General features: G+C 49.4%; 1 protein-coding gene across 1 annotated transcript in view; it reads left to right on the forward strand.

The window, feature by feature from the left end:
• Positions 1-3,230: 3,230 nt before the first annotated feature.
• The window catches only part of cdk10 (cyclin dependent kinase 10), a 40,417-nt gene continuing 26,466 nt past the window's right edge, over positions 3,231-17,181 (forward strand). The window contains exons 1-4 of the mRNA XM_072517935.1: positions 3,231-3,413; positions 7,640-7,712; positions 13,920-13,991; positions 16,426-16,528. Coding sequence (XP_072374036.1) covers positions 3,327-3,413; positions 7,640-7,712; positions 13,920-13,991; positions 16,426-16,528 — 335 coding nt within the window. The 5' untranslated portion in view covers positions 3,231-3,326. The remainder of the gene's footprint in view (positions 3,414-7,639; positions 7,713-13,919; positions 13,992-16,425; positions 16,529-17,181) is intronic.

Consider the following 17,181-nt stretch of genomic DNA (forward strand, 5'->3'; position numbering starts at 1 on the left):
TGTAAATGGAAAATTCTAAGAATAGAAGTGGATTCAGGGGCACCAGCCACTGTGATGGGTGAGCACACATTTCAGTACCTGAGAGACGGTGCCCCGCTATTGAACTTGGAGAGCACTTCTGTCAAGATGAAGATGTAAAAGGGTGAAGCATTAAAAGTAAAAGGCAACACAATAGTGCCTGTGAGATATGGGTCTGGAAGGGAGTTGGATTCAATTGTGGTTATCAGTGTAATTCCCCCTTGGCTCTCAGGGTTCTGTGTTATTTTTCTTTGAAGCAATGGGTGTGATTTAATTCTGCTGTTGGCTGTATCCTGCTTCGGTGCAGATTGGTTTTGTGAAGGGGAGGTCATGTCTCACTAACTTGATAGAGTTTTTCGAAGAGGTCACAAAGATGATTGATGCAGGTAGGGCAGTGGATGTTGTCTATATGGACTTCAGTAAGGCCTTTGACAAGGTCCCTCATGGTAGACTGGTACAAAAGGTGAAATCACATGGGATCAGGGGTGAGCTGGCAGGGAGGACACAGAACTGGCTAGGTCATAGAAGGCAGAGAGTAGCAATGGAAGGGTGCTTTTCTAATTGGAGGGCTGTGACTAGTGGTGTTCCGTAGGGATCAGTGCTGGGACCTTTACTGTTCGTAGTAGATATAAATGATCTGGAGGAAAATGTAACTGGTCTGATTAGTAAGTTTGCAGACGACACAAAGGTTGGTGGAATTGCGGATAGCGATGAGGACTGTCAGAGGATACAGCAGGATTTAGATTGTTTGGAGACTTGGGCGGAGAGATGGCAGATGGAGTTTAATCCGGACAAATGTGAGGTAATGCATTTTGGAAGGTCTAATGCAGGTAGGGAATATACAGTGAATGGTAGAACCCTCAAGAGTATTGAAAGTCAGAGAGATCTAGGTGTACAGGTCCACAGGTCACTGAAAGAGGCAACACAGGTGGAGAAGGTAGTCAAGAAGGCATATGGCATGCTTGCCTTCATTGGCCGGGGCATTGAGTATAAGAGTTGGCAAGTCATGTTGCAGCTGTATAGAACCTTAGTTAGGCCATACTTGGAGTATAGTGTTCAATTCTGGTCAACACACTACAGAAGGATGTGGTGGCTTTAGAGAGGGTGCAGTAGAGATTTACCAGGATGTTGCCTGGTATGGAGGGCATTAGCTATGAGGAGTGGTTGAATAAACTCGGTTTGTTCTCACTGGAACGACGGAGGTTGAGAGGCGACCTGATCGAGGTCTACAAAATTATGAGGGGCATAGACAGAGTGGATAGTCAGAGGCTTTTCCCCAGGGTAGTGGGGTCAATTACTAGGGGCATAGGTTTAAGGTGCGAGGGGCAAGGTTTAGAGAAGATGTACGAGGCAAGTTTTTTACACAGAGGGTAGTGGGTGCCTGGAACTCGCTGCCGGAGGAGGTGGTGGAAGCAGGGCCGATAGTGACATTTAAGGGGCATCTTGACAAATACATGAATAGGATGGGAATAGAGGGATACGGACCCAGGAAGTGTAGAAGATTGTCGTTTAGTCGGGCAGCATGGTCGGCACTGGCTTGGAGGGCCGAAGGGCCTGTTCCTGTGCTGTACTTTTCTTTGTTCTTTGATCTTGTATCCGCGGAGGGAACCCGACTTATCCGGTCTCATTTGTTCCTATGCCTGAAATGACTTTTGGTAAGTGCTGTACCTGTTTTGCATCAATACCTATGGCCTTTCCCCCGTCTTTCTTTTGCTTTGATATGATATTTGTAAAAGTTTGAAACTTTCAATAAAAATACATGTGGAAAAGCTTCACCAGTGTCAACAGCATTAAAAACATCAGAACTGCGCCTTGCCACCGAGCATCAAATAGACTAGCCAAGAGAGCTGTCCAAACTTTCCGGTCTGGCCAAAATAAACTGTCAGGAGGAACCTTGTAAACTAAAGTCTCACACTTCCTTCTTAGCTACCGTACCACTCCACGTGCAACCGAGGGAGTTCCACCATCTCAGAATGAGACTGAGCCTCGTGTTTCCAAATTTGACAGGGTTGGTAAAGACCGGTCAATGTAATCAGAAAGCAAGCCATGATTCGGACAATACAGCACGTGAATTTATGATAGATGACGCTGAGAGACTTCAGTCGTTGGTTCTCAGAAATTGTCTCTTGAGACCAAACCTCTTTCACACCAAGTAACCGTGGAGGGATGGATTGTTTGTAAACACGTGGACCACTTGAGGTGCTCGGTAGCTGCCATCAAAACATGTTTTTGAACCAGTAAGCACCAAAGTACCTGATCGACCTGTTGTGGACTTAACTGATGTCTCTGTTGAAGCAGACACTAATGAAGTGCCTGTGCCAAAGGGGGTACCCGTTAGTACAGTTCCTGTTGGCGTCGATCCTGTGGAAGCATTTCAAACTGTAGAATTACGTTGCTCCACCAGGAACAGAAAGCTTCCTCAAAGATTTGATTCATAACATAGGTATATCGTGGGTGATTAGAATTCAGGACTAAGTACAAATATAATTATTGTCAGATTTTGATGCTATTTCCTGTTCGCCTGTGGAAAGTAATTTGGTAAATAAGGACTGTAAAAATGAACACAAGGGAAGAATGTGGCCTTACTGAGTAAGGGTCAAGTGGTTTGAAGAACTAATCAACACCTCGTGTGGGGAATCTCTCGAAGGGAGTTGGCGTACAATGGAACATGCAGCCAATGAAGGAACCATGTAAATAGTCATTTGTTCTGCTTAAGTAACCCTATATTTACAGTCAACGTTCAGCTTGAGGAAGCTGCACAGAAGATTCCATACAAAAACACGAGATCTTGATCATCTGGGTTTGTTTTCCTAGTTTCATTATGCAAGTGAAATATGAGAAGCTGAGGATCATAGGCCGCTCTCCCCTTTTGAGAGGCGGCTGACTAGTGATGGTTCAACCTCCGGATGACCACACCTCAGGCCAAGGGGAGGATACGGATAACCTGCCAGGAGTAATTTTGTGTCAGGCAGTATAGTTGCAAACATCTTTAAAGTGCAACTCAAATATATTTGGGGGAAAAAAATCTGAATGAAATTCTACAGCAAATGGATGGGGGAAAAGGGAACTATAAAGTGAATTAGTGCGAACCAAGATACATAACAAGGACCATTGGTGTGCTGCTCCTCGTATCGACAACCACAGCCCTGAATAAATGTTAACCAGCAACAGCTCCAACGTTGAGTCAGTGCTGAGTGAGTGTGTGTGCTGTGCTGTGCTGGGCAGTCACTCTGGGAGCAGTTGGTTGGCCATCAGCAACGAGCTAACCCCGAGGAAGCAGCTGCTCGGCCAGTGACGGTCGCGGGACAATGGGGGATGTGAACGAGGAACCGGATCAAATTCGATTGAAATGTCTCAAATACGAAGGAAGCTTCACCGTTCCGCCCGAGGACAAGGTAGCGCCGGGCGAGGGGATAAAACATAACCGGCAGCGCAGCATAACCCCCCCCCCCCCCATTCACCGCCCACCCCCCCCCCCCCCATTCACCGCCCACCCCCCCCCCCCATTCACCGCCCACCCCCCCCCCCATTCACCGCCCACCCCCCCCCCCCATTCACCGCCCACCCCCCCCCCCATTCACCGCCCACCCCCCCCCCCATTCACCGCCCACCCCCCCCCCATTCACCGCCCACCCCCCCATTCACCGCCCACCCCCCCCCCCCCCCCATTCACCGCCCACCCCCCCCCCCCCATTCACCGCCCACCCCCCCCCCCATTCACCGCCCACCCCCCCCCCATTCACCGCCCACCCCCCCCCCATTCACCGCCCACCCCCCCCCCATTCACCGCCCACCCCCCCCATTCACCGCCCACCCCCCCCCCCATTCACCGCCCACCCCCCCCCCCCATTCACCGCCCACCCCCCCCCCCCATTCACCCCCGCCCCCCCCCTCCATTCACCCCCGCCCCCCCCCCTCCATTCACCCCCGCCCCCCCCCCTCCATTCACCCCCGCCCCCCCCCCTCCATTCACCCCCGCCCCCCCCCTCCATTCACCCCCGCCCCCCCCCCTCCATTCACCCCCGCCCCCCCCCCTCCATTCACCCCCGCCCCCCCCCTCCATTCACCCCCGCCCCCCCCCCTCCATTCACCCCCGCCCCCCCCCCTCCATTCACCCCCGCCCCCCCCCCTCCATTCACCCCCGCCCCCCCCCTCCATTCACCCCCGCCCCCCCCCCTCCATTCACCCCCGCCCCCCCCCCCTCCATTCACCCCCGCCCCCCCCCCTCCATTCACCCCCGCCCCCCCCCTCCATTCACCCCCGCCCCCCCCCCCTCCATTCACCCCCGCCCCCCCCCCCTCCATTCACCCCCGCCCCCCCCCCCTCCATTCACCCCCGCCCCCCCCCCTCCATTCACCCCCGCCCCCCCCCCTCCATTCACCCCCGCCCCCCCCCTCCATTCACCCCCGCCCCCCCCTCCATTCACCCCCGCCCCCCCCCCTCCATTCACCCCCGCCCCCCCCCCTCCATTCACCCCCGCCCCCCCCCCTCCATTCACCCCCGCCCCCCCCCCTCCATTCACCCCCGCCCCCCCCCCTCCATTCACCCCCGCCCCCCCCCCTCCCCTCACCCCCGCCCCCCCCCTCCCCCCCCCCCTCCATTCACCCCCGCCCCCCCCTCCATTCACCCCCGCCCCCCCCCCCTCCATTCACCCCCGCCCCCCCCCCCTCCATTCACCCCCGCCCCCCCCCTCCATTCACCCCCGCCCCCCCCCTCCATTCACCCCCGCCCCCCCCCCTCCATTCACCCCCGCCCCCCCCCCCTCCATTCACCCCCGCCCCCCCCCCCTCCATTCACCCCCGCCCCCCCCCCTCCATTCACCCCCGCCCCCCCCCCCTCCATTCACCCCCGACCCCCCCCCTCCATTCACCCCCGCCCCCCCCTCCATTCACCCCCGCCCCCCCCCCCTCCATTCACCCCCGCCCCCCCCCCTCCATTCACCCCCGCCCCCCCCCCCTCCATTCACCCCCGCCCCCCCCCTCCATTCACCCCCGCCCCCCCCCTCCATTCACCCCCGCCCCCCCCCCTCCATTCACCCCCGCCCCCCCCCCCTCCATTCACCCCCGCCCCCCCCCCCTCCATTCACCCCCGCCCCCCCCCCCTCCATTCACCCCCGCCCCCCCCCCCTCCATTCACCCCCGCCCCCCCCCTCCATTCACCCCCGCCCCCCCCTCCATTCACCCCCGCCCCCCCCCCTCCATTCACCCCCGCCCCCCCCCCTCCATTCACCCCCGCCCCCCCCCTCCATTCACCCCCGCCCCCCCCCCCTCCATTCACCCCCGCCCCCCCCCCCATTCACCCCCGCCCCCCCCCCCCATTCACCCCCGCCCCCACCCCCCCCCCATTCACCCCCGCCCCCACCCCCCCCCATTCACCCACGCCCCCACCCCCCCCCCCCATTCACCCCCGCCCCCACCCCCCCCATTCACCCCCGCCCCCACCCCCCCCCATTCACCCCCGCCCCCACCCCCCCCCATTCACCCCCGCCCCCACCCCACCCCCCATTCACCCCCGCCCCCACCCCCCCCCCCATTCACCCCCACCCCACCCCCATTCACCCCCACCCCACCCCCAAGGGGAACAACCCCAGCCTATCCAACCTTTCTTCCCAACTGCAATTTTCCAGTGCCAAACTTCGCAGGGTTGAGTTGGAGCCTTGCCCTTTGATGGCTATTTCTGGGTGCCACATTTACCAGAACTGCATACAGGGGCGAAGCAGATGCTCTGGCCTCGCTAATAGTCTCAAAACGACTGCTGTTTGGATGGAAGTTTTCAGGCCTGCCCTGTGCCGTAGCGTGGTGAAGTGACCTGATGGTGTTCTTACACTTAGAAAAAATTAAGTATATCCTGAGAGGGTCGATGAAAGCATTCTATCTGAGATGGCAGCCATTCATTTCCCACTTCAGGAACCTGGTCACCATCAGATGTTGGGGGAGAAGAGGCAGGATTGGGCAGATTGTCTTTTGTTCTTTTTAGGTTTTATTTTGGGGGGAGTTGGAGGGGCGGGGAATTGAAATATTGTAATTGTTGTTTGAATATGGTTGTGATGTATTATATTTGACACAAATATGTTTAGAATTCCATTTGTCACTTTTCTGCCCACTGATCTCTTCCTACAATCTACAGCTATCCTCCCTGTCAACCACGCACTCATTTTTTTATCGTCTGCAAACTTCTTGACATTCTCCCTACATTTGCATCCAATTCATTAATATATACCACAAAAAGCAGCAGATCTTGTACTCAGCCCTGCGGAGCTTCAATGGAAACAGCCTTCCAGTCATAAAAAAACACATCATCAATTACCCTTTGTTTCCTACCGCTCAACCAGTTTTATATCCAGCGTGCTACCTTCTCCTGGATCCCATGGGCTTTTATGTTTTGTGAATGAGTCTGCCAAATGGGACCTTATCAAAAGCCTGGCTAAATTCATGTGGACCACATCAACTGCGCTAGTCTCATTTACCCTCCTTGTTACTGCCTCGAAGAATTCAGTAAAATTACTCGGGCAAAACCCTCCTTTAACGACTCCGTGTCAATTATCGTTGATTAGTCGGGGCCTTTCTGAGTGACAGTTTATCCTGTCCCTCCGAATTGATTCCACTAATTTGCCACTCCTGACGTTAGATGGACTGGCCTGTAATTATTCGGTCTATCCCTCACTCACTTTTTAAACAAAGGTACAATGTTAGCAGACCTCCAGCCCTCTGACACCACACCTATATCCAGTGAGGATTGGAAAATGATGGTCAGACCTTCAACTATTTCCTCCTGGGCTTCTTTTAACAGCCAGGGGTACATTTCACCTGGCCTCGGTGATTTATCCACTTTTTTTCAATTATGCTAATCACCTTAATACTCTCCCTATGTTTACCTCTTCCAATACTACACTCCTCCTCCTCAACTGCAATGTCTGCATCATCTTCCTCTTTTGTGAAGAAAGGTGGCGTATTCGTTGCGAAGAATGGAAAAGGATGACACAGGTGTGGGCACCAGGGTGGGGTCTGTGAAATAATTAACATAAAGAGAGAGAGGAGGTACTAACAGGTTTCGCAGCCATAAAAGTGGATAAATACGCAGGCCCGAATGAGATGTATCTCAGGCTGTATATATATATATATACACACACACATGGATAGACACTGATTAATCAGGGACAGTCACCATGGAGTTGTTTACATAGGTGCTTGTAGGTTGATCCAACGTTCTCCCAATAGGGATGAGTGGAATTCATGAACCAGAGTCCAGTTTAGCACTTATACACTTGGCTGCAAGTGGTGGTTATAATGGCTTCTTCACAAATTTTCCTCCATTATTGTTTCATGGCCTAGGTTGCACTTAGACATTTTGTGGAATATTTCAGTGTAGAACTGAGAGCTATCTACTTCGCATTGATATGTGTGTGTGTGTATATATATATATATGTCTTTTGGGAATTGATGTTTGAAGACACCTGTTCATTAAGTACCAATAGTGGAATTGATCAATTGACATAACCTTTTGAATTTGTCAGTTTGCTGCTGGAAGTATCTTTTAAGATGGAAGAAGTTGTTTCCAGCCATAATAAAAATCCCTGGATTCAAACTTGTGTGAAATTAATTTCTTGTGTTTTTATTTGCAGCTGGGAAGAGGCAGAAGTGTGAAAGAATTTGTAAAGTTAAATCGCATTGGTGAAGGGACCTATGGTATTGTGTGTAAGTCCAGTTTAATATTTTATGATTTGTCTACAAGCATGCAGTAATATTTAAGCATGTGCTTAGAAGACAATACAGTTGACATTCCCTTTAGGTTTTGGGGGGGATTTGTTTAATTGCACCCCCCCTTTAAGTTTTTTTTTGAGTGACCGTGCATGTGTGGGTCATTTAAAAGGGCCACCCTGTGTGTGGCCGGTGTGAGATCTTCGAGGTTGCAACTGCGCGGCTTGGGGAATATTGCTGACAATCACGCTTGACTTTTGGCAACTCGTGTGCATTACAATTCCTTTTTAAAATTAATTTAGAGTCCCCAAATCTTAATCAATTAAGGGACAATTTAGCGTGGCCAATTCACCTCCCCGGCACATCTTTCTTGGTTGTGCGTGTGAGAATCTCGCAGACATGGGAGGAATGTGCAAACTCCACACAGTCAGTGACCTGGGGCTGGGATTGAACCCGGGTCCTCGGCACCATGAGGCAGCAGTGCTAATCACTTCGCCACAGTGCCGCCCCCGAGTGCATTACAGTTCCAAGCTGAGTATTTTTCATCAGTCGACCACTCCCAAATCAAAATAATCACTTCAGTTGGACACTCTTTATACATTTCTCTCCAGAGCAGTCACTCCCATGGGGCGTCTCCAGAACTATGTGTCTCTTCCTTGCCATGATAAATACATATTAGTTAGACGGTTTGTTAACTCTCTCCAATTTGCAGAAAACAATTAACAGTAACTGATCTTAACCATATGTGTATTGCTTTTACAAATTTTTAAAAAAGCAAATGAATAGTTTTGATGAGACAATTGTTTTCGCATTTGAACAAAATTGGAACTAAAATGGTAGTGTCATTCAAATGCGTAGCATTTTCGATCAACATTTTAATCTTAGTTAAAATGATTTATTATTTTTTAAAAAGTATTTTTATTAAGGTTTTGCTGAATTTTTCATAAAACAGTAGTAACAATAATAAAACAAACGAGAGTGAACATTAACATAGTGCAAAAAGAGAATATACAATAGCAATTAAATAGACATTACCCCACGCAACTCAGTCTTCCCACACCATCCCAATGAAGCACCCCCCACCCCCCCCCCCCCCCCCCCCCATACGGATTGCTGTTGCTGCTGACATTTTCATTTTCCCCGAGAAAGTCGACGAACGGCTGCCACCTCCAAGAGAACCCTAGTGTAGACCCTCTTAAGGCAAACTTTATTTTCTCGAGGCTGAGAAACCCAGCCATGTCGTTAACCCAAGTCTCTCCACTCGGGGGCTTCGAGTCCCTCCACATTAATAAAATCCATCTCCGGGCAACTGGGGAGGCAACGGCCAAGATGTCGGCCTCTTTCACCCCCTGAACTCCTGGGTCTTCTGATACTCCAAAGAACGCTATCTCTGGACTTGGCACCACCCGTGTGTTAAGCACCTTGGACATTGCCCTTGCGAACCCTTGCCAGAACTCTCTAAACTCCGGGCATGCCCAAAACATGTGGACATGGTTTGCAGGGCTCTTCTTGCACCTCATACAACCGTCTTCTACCCAAAAAAACTTGCTCATTCTCGCTTCCGTCATGTGTGCCCAGTCGACCACCTTAAATTGAATTAGACTGAACCTGGAACATGATGAGGAGGAATTAACCCTGCCCAGGTCCTCTGCCCACAGACCCACTTCCAACTCCTCACCTAGCTCCTCCTCCCACTTGCCCTTGAGCTCCTCCACTTGGGTTTCTTCCGCTTCCTGTAGTTCCTGGTAGATATCCGACACCTTCCGCTCCCCCACCCAGGTGCCGGAGACCACCCTGTCCTGTATCCTCAGTGGCGGCAGCGTCGGAAAGGCCACTACCTGTTTTTTCAGGAAGGCTCGTACTTGCAGATATTTAAAGGCGTTTCCTGGCTGCAGATTAAATTTGTCCTCTAGCGCCTTCAAACTGGGAAAGCCTCCGTCTATGAACAGATATCCCGTCCTACTGATGTCTGCCCTCTGCCAGCTCTGGAACCCACCATCCATCCTACCCGGAACAAACCTGTGGTTGTTACATATCGGGGTCCAGACCGACGCTCCCTCCACCTTCATGTACCTCCTCCACTGTCCCCAGATCTGCAGTGTCGCCACCACCACCAGACTTATGGAGTAACGGGTCGGCGGGAACGGCAAAGGAACCGTTATCAAAGCTCCCAGACTAGTACCTCCAGCTGCTCCCAATGTCTCCGGACATTGGTATTGAGTTGTCTGCCTTTAACAAACCCAGTCTGGTCTTCCTCTGTCACCCCTGGGACGCAATCCTCAATTCTTGTGACCAGAACCTTAGCTAGCAATTTGGCATCCACGTTTAAAAGCAAAATCGGCCTGTATGACCCGCAATGTTCCGGGTCCTTCCCTCGTTTAAGAATGAGTGAGATCAAGGCCTGTGACATTGTTGGGGGGAGGGTTCCTTTCTCTCTAGCCTCATTGAAGATCCTCATCAGGAGTGGGCTCAATATTTCCAAAATTTTCTTATAGAATTCTACCTGGTAACTGTCCGGCCCCGGGGCTTTACCCGATTTCATGCTGTCTTTACCCGTGACAATCTCCAATTCAATCGGGGCCCCCAGCACCTCCACCAGGTCCTCTTCCACCTTTGGGAAACCTCAACTGGTCCAAAAATTGCCTCGTCCCTTCCTCTCCCGTCAGGGGCTCCGACTCGTATAGTTTACTATAGAACTCCTTAAAGACTTCGTTCACCACCCCCCCCCCCCCCCCCCCCCCCCCCCCCCCGATCCAAGACCATGTTACCCTCCTTATTCTTTACTCCTCCGATTTCCCTGGCCGCCTCCCTCTTTCGCAGTTGGTGTGCCAGCATTCTACTCACTTTCTCCCCATACTCATAGACTGCCCCCCTTGCCTTCCTCAGCTGTGCTACCGCTTTCCCTGTGGTCAGCAGTTCAAACCCCGCCTGCAGACTCCGACGCTCCCTCGATAGCCCCGCCTCGCGGGCCTCCGCGTATCTCCTGTCCACTCGGAGTATCTCCTCCACCAGTCTCTCCCTCTCCGCTCTTTCCCTCTTTTACCTATGGGATCGAATTGAGATGAGCTCCCCTCTGACAACTGCCTTCAGAGCCTCCCAGACCGTTACCGCTGCTACCTCACCCGTATCGTTTGTTTCCAGGTAATCCTGGATGTTCCTGCTAATCCGCCCGCAAACCTCTTTGTCCGCCAGCAGCCCCACATCCAGTCTCCAGAGTGGGCGCTGCCCTCTCTCTTCACTGAGCTGCAGGTCCACCCAGTGCGGGGCAACTGCTGAGACTGTGATTGCTGAGTATTCTGTCCCCACCACCTTTGGGATTAACGCCCCGCTCAAGACAAAGAAGTCTATGCGGGAATAAACCTTATGAACGTGGGAGAAAAAAGAGTCATCCTTCGCTCTCGGCCGGGCGAACCTCCAGGGGACCCCCCCCCCAAATCCATCTGCTCCATAAAACCCTTCAGTTCCTTAGCCACTGCCAAGCACCAGCTGAGCACTTGCTCACCCCCCACTACGCTCCCGAGAGTCTGCTGACCCCGGCAGCTCCCACCCCGGCGCCGATCAGACTGTCGCCTCGTTGTCCGGACCCCTCTCCCCACATGAATAAACCAATTAAACTACCTCTCCAGTCCCAGTGAGTAAATAGTAATACGAAACGAGAAATAAACAGAAGACACAACATTGCCCCGTGAGGAGACCCTTGTTGAACCAAAGCTCCAACTTCCCGAAAAATCGCACTAAGTCCAGGGCCCCCTCCCCCCTCCGTATCTCAACTTTGCCAAAAACACTGCACCCTCCAGCCACCACCACAGCCCCTTACATGCACCCAACATTGTATACAATCTTATATTAGAAACAATACCGTGTTACCCAGCCCCACCGCCACATTCCACCAAAGCTTAACTGTCCTTTAATTCGAGTCCAGCTTTTCTTGTTTGGCGAATGACCACGCCTCATCCGGCGTCTCAAAATAGTGATGTCGTTCCTTTTACGTGACCCATAGCCTCGCTGGGTGTAGCATCCCAAATTTCACCCCTTGCTGAAGAGGGTCACCTACACCCGGTTGAATCCAGCACGCCTCTTGGCCAGCTCCGCACCCAGGTCCTGGTAGATGCGTATCACGCTGTTCTCCCTCCTGCTGCTCCATTCCTTTTTTGCCCACCGCAAGATAAGTTCCTTGACGGAGAAGCGATGAAATCTCACCACCATGGCCCTCGGCGGTTCATTCGCCTTGGGCTTCCTTGTGAGGGTTCTCTGTGCCCCGTCCAGCTCCAGTGGTCGAGCGAATACCCCTGTCCCTATCAGCGTCTCCATCATCTTGGACACACATGCTCCCGCAACCGACCCCTCCACACCTTCGGGGAGGCCCACAATTCTCAAGTTCTGTCTCCTGGACTTGTTTTCTAGGTCCTCCAGCCTCTCCTGCCACTTCTTGTGGAGGTCATCCTGCGCCTCCACCTTAAGGGCCAATATGACCAACTCGTCCTCATGGTCGGATAGCTTTTTCTCCATCTCCTTAATCGCTTTCCCTTGTGTCGCCTGAGTTGCGATCATTTGATCTATTGATGCCTTCATCGGGGCCAGCATGTCCTTTTTAAGTTCAGCAAAGCAGCCCCTAAGGAACTCCTGTTGCTCCTGTGACCACTGCGCCCTGGTCTATACTGGCCGCCATGCCGTGCCTCGGCGCCTGCTCCGCACGCTTCTGTCTGTTGGGATTTAAACGCTTCACCCGGCCACTCCTGGTCCAGCTATCCATACAACAGAGAGGGAATCCTTTTGGCAGTGTTCGCTTCACCAATCTGCCCCAAAAAGTCCGTGAAAACTAAAAAAAGGGTCCAAGAGTCCGTTCCAGACGGGAGCTGCCAAATGCACGACCTACTCCTCCATGGCCGCCATCGGAAGTCGTTAAAATAAATTATTGACAAATGGCTAGAAAGTTCATAAGAATGGTTGTTGCGTGAATTAATTTGTTCATATTGTTAAGAGTTCTTCAAAGGTTGGAATTAAGCACATTGTTGGAGGTTTATATACTTGATTACACCTGTCATGGGAGTATGAACAATAGAGAAAGCCCTTCGTTATGAATTTTGCCCTTCCAACAGCACCACAAATTATGCTTTAAGCTGCCTCCATCAATCCACTATCTCCAGCATTAGACCTGGATGCACCAAAACCACCTCCATCTTAATATTGGCAGAAACAGAGCTATCTTCTTTGACTTTATACGTCTTGTTTCAACTTAATCTCTCTCAATTATTATATCAAGCTGAACCCAGAAGTGCAGAACCTTGAGCTATCATCATTCAACCTTCAGTGTGGCTCCCTCCATCAAAGCCATGAAGACTGCTGTCATTCACTTTCAGACACTTGCACACCTTCACCTTGGCTCTCCTTTATTGCTGGAACACTAATCCATACCTATATCACTGTACAACTGGTGTTCTTCCATTCTCTTCTAATTGACCGTGTGCTTTTACCATTCACAAACTACTAGTCACCCACAATGCGATAGCCCGTATCGTCACCCACAGAAAAGCATGCGTCCACATCACTCTTGTACTTACCAAGTTCCACTGGCCACTTAGGTGAGGTCTGAGAGAACTGATCACAGGATACCCATCTTCAATTTCAAAGGCCTCCAGGACTTCACTATGCATAACTTTCAGAAGCTCCTCCAGCCTTGTGTCACTATATGCATCTTCTATCCTCTCCTTCCCCTCTCCTTCCACCTGATCATTGGTGGTTGCTTCTTAAGTTGTCTTTCCTCAGCCCTTCTGAGGGATGAACCCCCTCTCTCAGAATTTCAACCTCACCAGTCTCTAATTTGCCTGCAAGGTTCTCTTCAAGATCTTTTTCTTCACTGTGCTTCTGACTTCTCCTGATTGTCTTCCCATCAACCCACCCCACAAGTCAATGTCCATTGCCTTATAAACATTCTTGTCTCTGTGTATCTAATGAGCAATTTTGAAAAGTATTGTTGGGTTCCTTAACTCTACCTCATTTAAGTAAGACTTGCATTAATTTAGTGACTTTTGTGACCACCAAATGTTTCAAAATGCTTTGAAGACAATGGAGTACTTTCGAAGCATAGTCACAGTTGTAATGTAGAAAAGGCAGCAGACAGTTTTCACACAGCAAGCTCCTCTACACAAGCAATGATAAGTTACAAGGTAGTAGTTTCTGCATTAATATTTTGTGTTGCTTTAGACCGAGCCCATGATACAAAAAGTGATGAAATTGTTGCCCTTAAGAAAGTTCGAATGGATAAGGAAAGAGATGGTAAGTCAGAATTATCAAAGTCAAAGCGAATGGCTTGTTTAATTTGTTTTAGTTCAGTGAATTCATGTTTTAAAAACTTGCTAAACCTTTTAGCAATAATGTCTGAAACCATTTGCCATGTATATTTTGTACCAATATTACTTTATCTTGATACGCTTAATTTACCAGTTACTCCAGTGACCTCTAAAAGAAAAATAAGATTTGCATTTATGTAGTACCTTTCTTGACCGTGGGACATTCGAAAGTATTATATCGCCCGACTGTACGTAGGTTTTGATATATAACCAGCATTGTGCTGTCGAAAATGTAGCAGCCAATTTGCGCACAGGAAGCTCAAGCAAACAACAATGTGATGATGGCCAGATAATCTGTTTTTATGATGTTGTTATGAGGACAAGTATTAGTCAGTATTAGTTATTGGAGAGATAACTCCCCTGCTCTTGTTGGATATAATGCCACGAGTTATTTTACATCCAACCGATAGAACAGACAGAGTCTCAGTTTAATGTTTCTTCAGCATCTCTTCCTAAAAACTGCTCCCGTGACAGTGCAATACTACTTCAGTATTACACCCGGGTGTGAGCCTATATTTTGTGCTCAAGGTCTCTGGATTGAGGCTTGAACCACAACCTTCTCGCCCATTGAGCGATGATTCCTCCGGGTGCTCCGGTTTCCTCTCGCAGTCCAAAGATGTGCAGGTTAGGTGGATTGGCCATGCTAAATTGTCCTTAGTGTCCAAAATTGCCCTTAATATTGGGTGGGGTAACTGGGTTATGGGGGTAGGGTGGAGGTGTGTGCTTGGGTAGGGTGTTCTTTCCAAGAGCCGGTGCAGACTCGATGGGCCGAATGGCCTCCTTCTGCACTGTAAATTCTATGATAATTCTATGATTGACACTACGTTCTTGCTGATACCACAAGGCAGCTTGTTCCTTTCAGTGAGGAAAAATAAATTGGGGTTTGGGGAAGGGGGCACAAGTGTAAAAAATGTTATGTAATTTCAAAAATTAATCCAATTATTTTTATTTTGAAGTTGTGTAAACAATAAATGATAATGCTGCTAGACTCTAATAATCTTTTGTTGAGTGTGTACCAGTATAATTGAGATCGCATTCTATTAGGACAGAAATGCCAAGCACATAAAGTGTGATGGCAGTGTCCTTGAAATGATAACTTGTAGCTAAAATGGCCGTCACTTTATTGAGCATTAGCTTTATCGCTAATAATGTCTGTTTACTCATCGTTAATGTTATATCACTCTGCAAACTGGAATGCTAATGTGGATGAAAGGATAATTATTAAACCAGTTTACTAACATAGAAGTTTCTTGGCTTTTTCTCCTGTGTGTCATGTAATCTTGGAGACCACATCTAAAATTTGAATCAATTTTCTTCAACCTCAAGTTGCTGATATTAATAGATCTTGGAAGTTGCAATTTTGGATTTTAAAAAACCTTTCATGGGATGTGGATGCTACTGACTAGGCCAGCATTTATTGACCTTCCCTAATTGCCCTTGAGAAGGTAGTAATGAATCTCAGAAGGTTATCTAGTGTAGGTACACACATGATGCTGTTAGGAAGGGAGTTTCAGGATTTTGGCTCATCAAGAGTGAAGGAATGGAAATATAGTCCCAAATCAGGATGATGTGAGACTTGAAGAGGAATGTGCAGGCCATGGTGTTCCCATGCATCTGCTGCCCTCGTCCTTTGAGCTGGAAAGTACCATCAAAGGATCCTTGGTGAGTTGCTGCAGTGAACCTTGTAGGTGGCACTCACTTCTGTCAGTTTGCAGTGGTAATGGAGACACTTAAATTAAAAAAAAAAAAAAATATTTAGAGTACCCAATTAGTTTTTTTTCCAGTTAAGGGGCAATTTAATATGGTCGATCCACCTAACCTGCACATCTTTAGGTTGTGGGGGTAAAACCCTTGCAGACACTGGGAGAATATGCAAACTCCACACGGACAGTGGAGGAAGTTAATGTTTTAAGCTAGTGAATGGAGTGTCAATCATGTGGACTGTTTTGACATGGGCGGTGTCAAGCTTCTTGAGTGTTGCTGGAGGGAAGTGGAGCGTATTTCATCACACTCCTGACTTGTGCTTGTAGACAGTGAACAGGCTGTAGGGATTCAGAAGGTGAGTTACTCCGCAGAATCTCCTTGCTCTTGTTGCCACGGTTTTAATATGGTTGGTCCAGTTATCCATCATTTAGGCAACAGCATTAAAAACTGCTCTTTCCCAGCCTACTATTGTGAAAAAGATAATGTGGGAAATTAGTATAAGCACAAATGGAATGGATACAATATATTTTTTTCAACTTTTTGAAGTCTAGTCACTGGTGTAATTCAACAATGTAATTTAAGGATGAGTACAAATAGAATTGGGTGCAATAAAATCCAATCTGTTGAAAGTATAAGCTTCTTTTGTTCATTTGCAGGAATTCCCATCAGTAGTTTAAGAGAGATTAATCTGCTGCTTAAACTGCGGCACCCTAATATCGTGGAGCTAAAAGAAGTAGTGGTAGGAAACCACTTGGACAGGTCAGTGGTTTGATTCATAACACAAACATGTCATCTTTTCATCTACAGCCAGGAAGATTTAAACAAAAGTTTGAAAGATATACTGTTGAAAGTTTCCAGGTTAACCCATTGGTTCATGGTCTCTTCTTTGTAAACTAAAAGGAAAAATAATTGTGACCTCGTGAGAGATTCCCCAACTTCAAGTACCATCCTTGGCAAAGAGGACAAACAGACTTTTTGATGAAGAATTTATAGCTGTAAAACACAAATCTAATTATCAGTACATGTTAAGAATCTTTCTTTTTCCTCACTCAAAGGCACACAGAATCAGACTGACAATCTGAGACTTGAGGCAGTTTTTCCATGCCAGCAGTAAACGTTATATATACATTACATATTTTAAACAATAAAGATAGGTACTAATTGTCTACGACGTGAGTGAATGTTGCATTGTAATTGTGTCTCTTTTTGTTGTTGCTTTGAACCTCCTAGTTACAATGGTCTGGCCTTTGCTTTGCTACCCTAGCCCAGTAGTTCTCAAACTGGGTTCCACACAGCCAAGGCACCTTTGGAGATTTTCCGGGGGTCCGCAAAAGAATGTGACCCGGACCTGTTGCTGTATGGCATGGGTCGATTTCCCTCCCTCTACTTAAGCTGTGCAGTGCAGCTGAGAG

This window comes from Scyliorhinus torazame, chromosome 10, assembly GCF_047496885.1.
Source record: "Scyliorhinus torazame isolate Kashiwa2021f chromosome 10, sScyTor2.1, whole genome shotgun sequence".
Taxonomy (NCBI): Eukaryota; Metazoa; Chordata; class Chondrichthyes; order Carcharhiniformes; family Scyliorhinidae; genus Scyliorhinus; species Scyliorhinus torazame.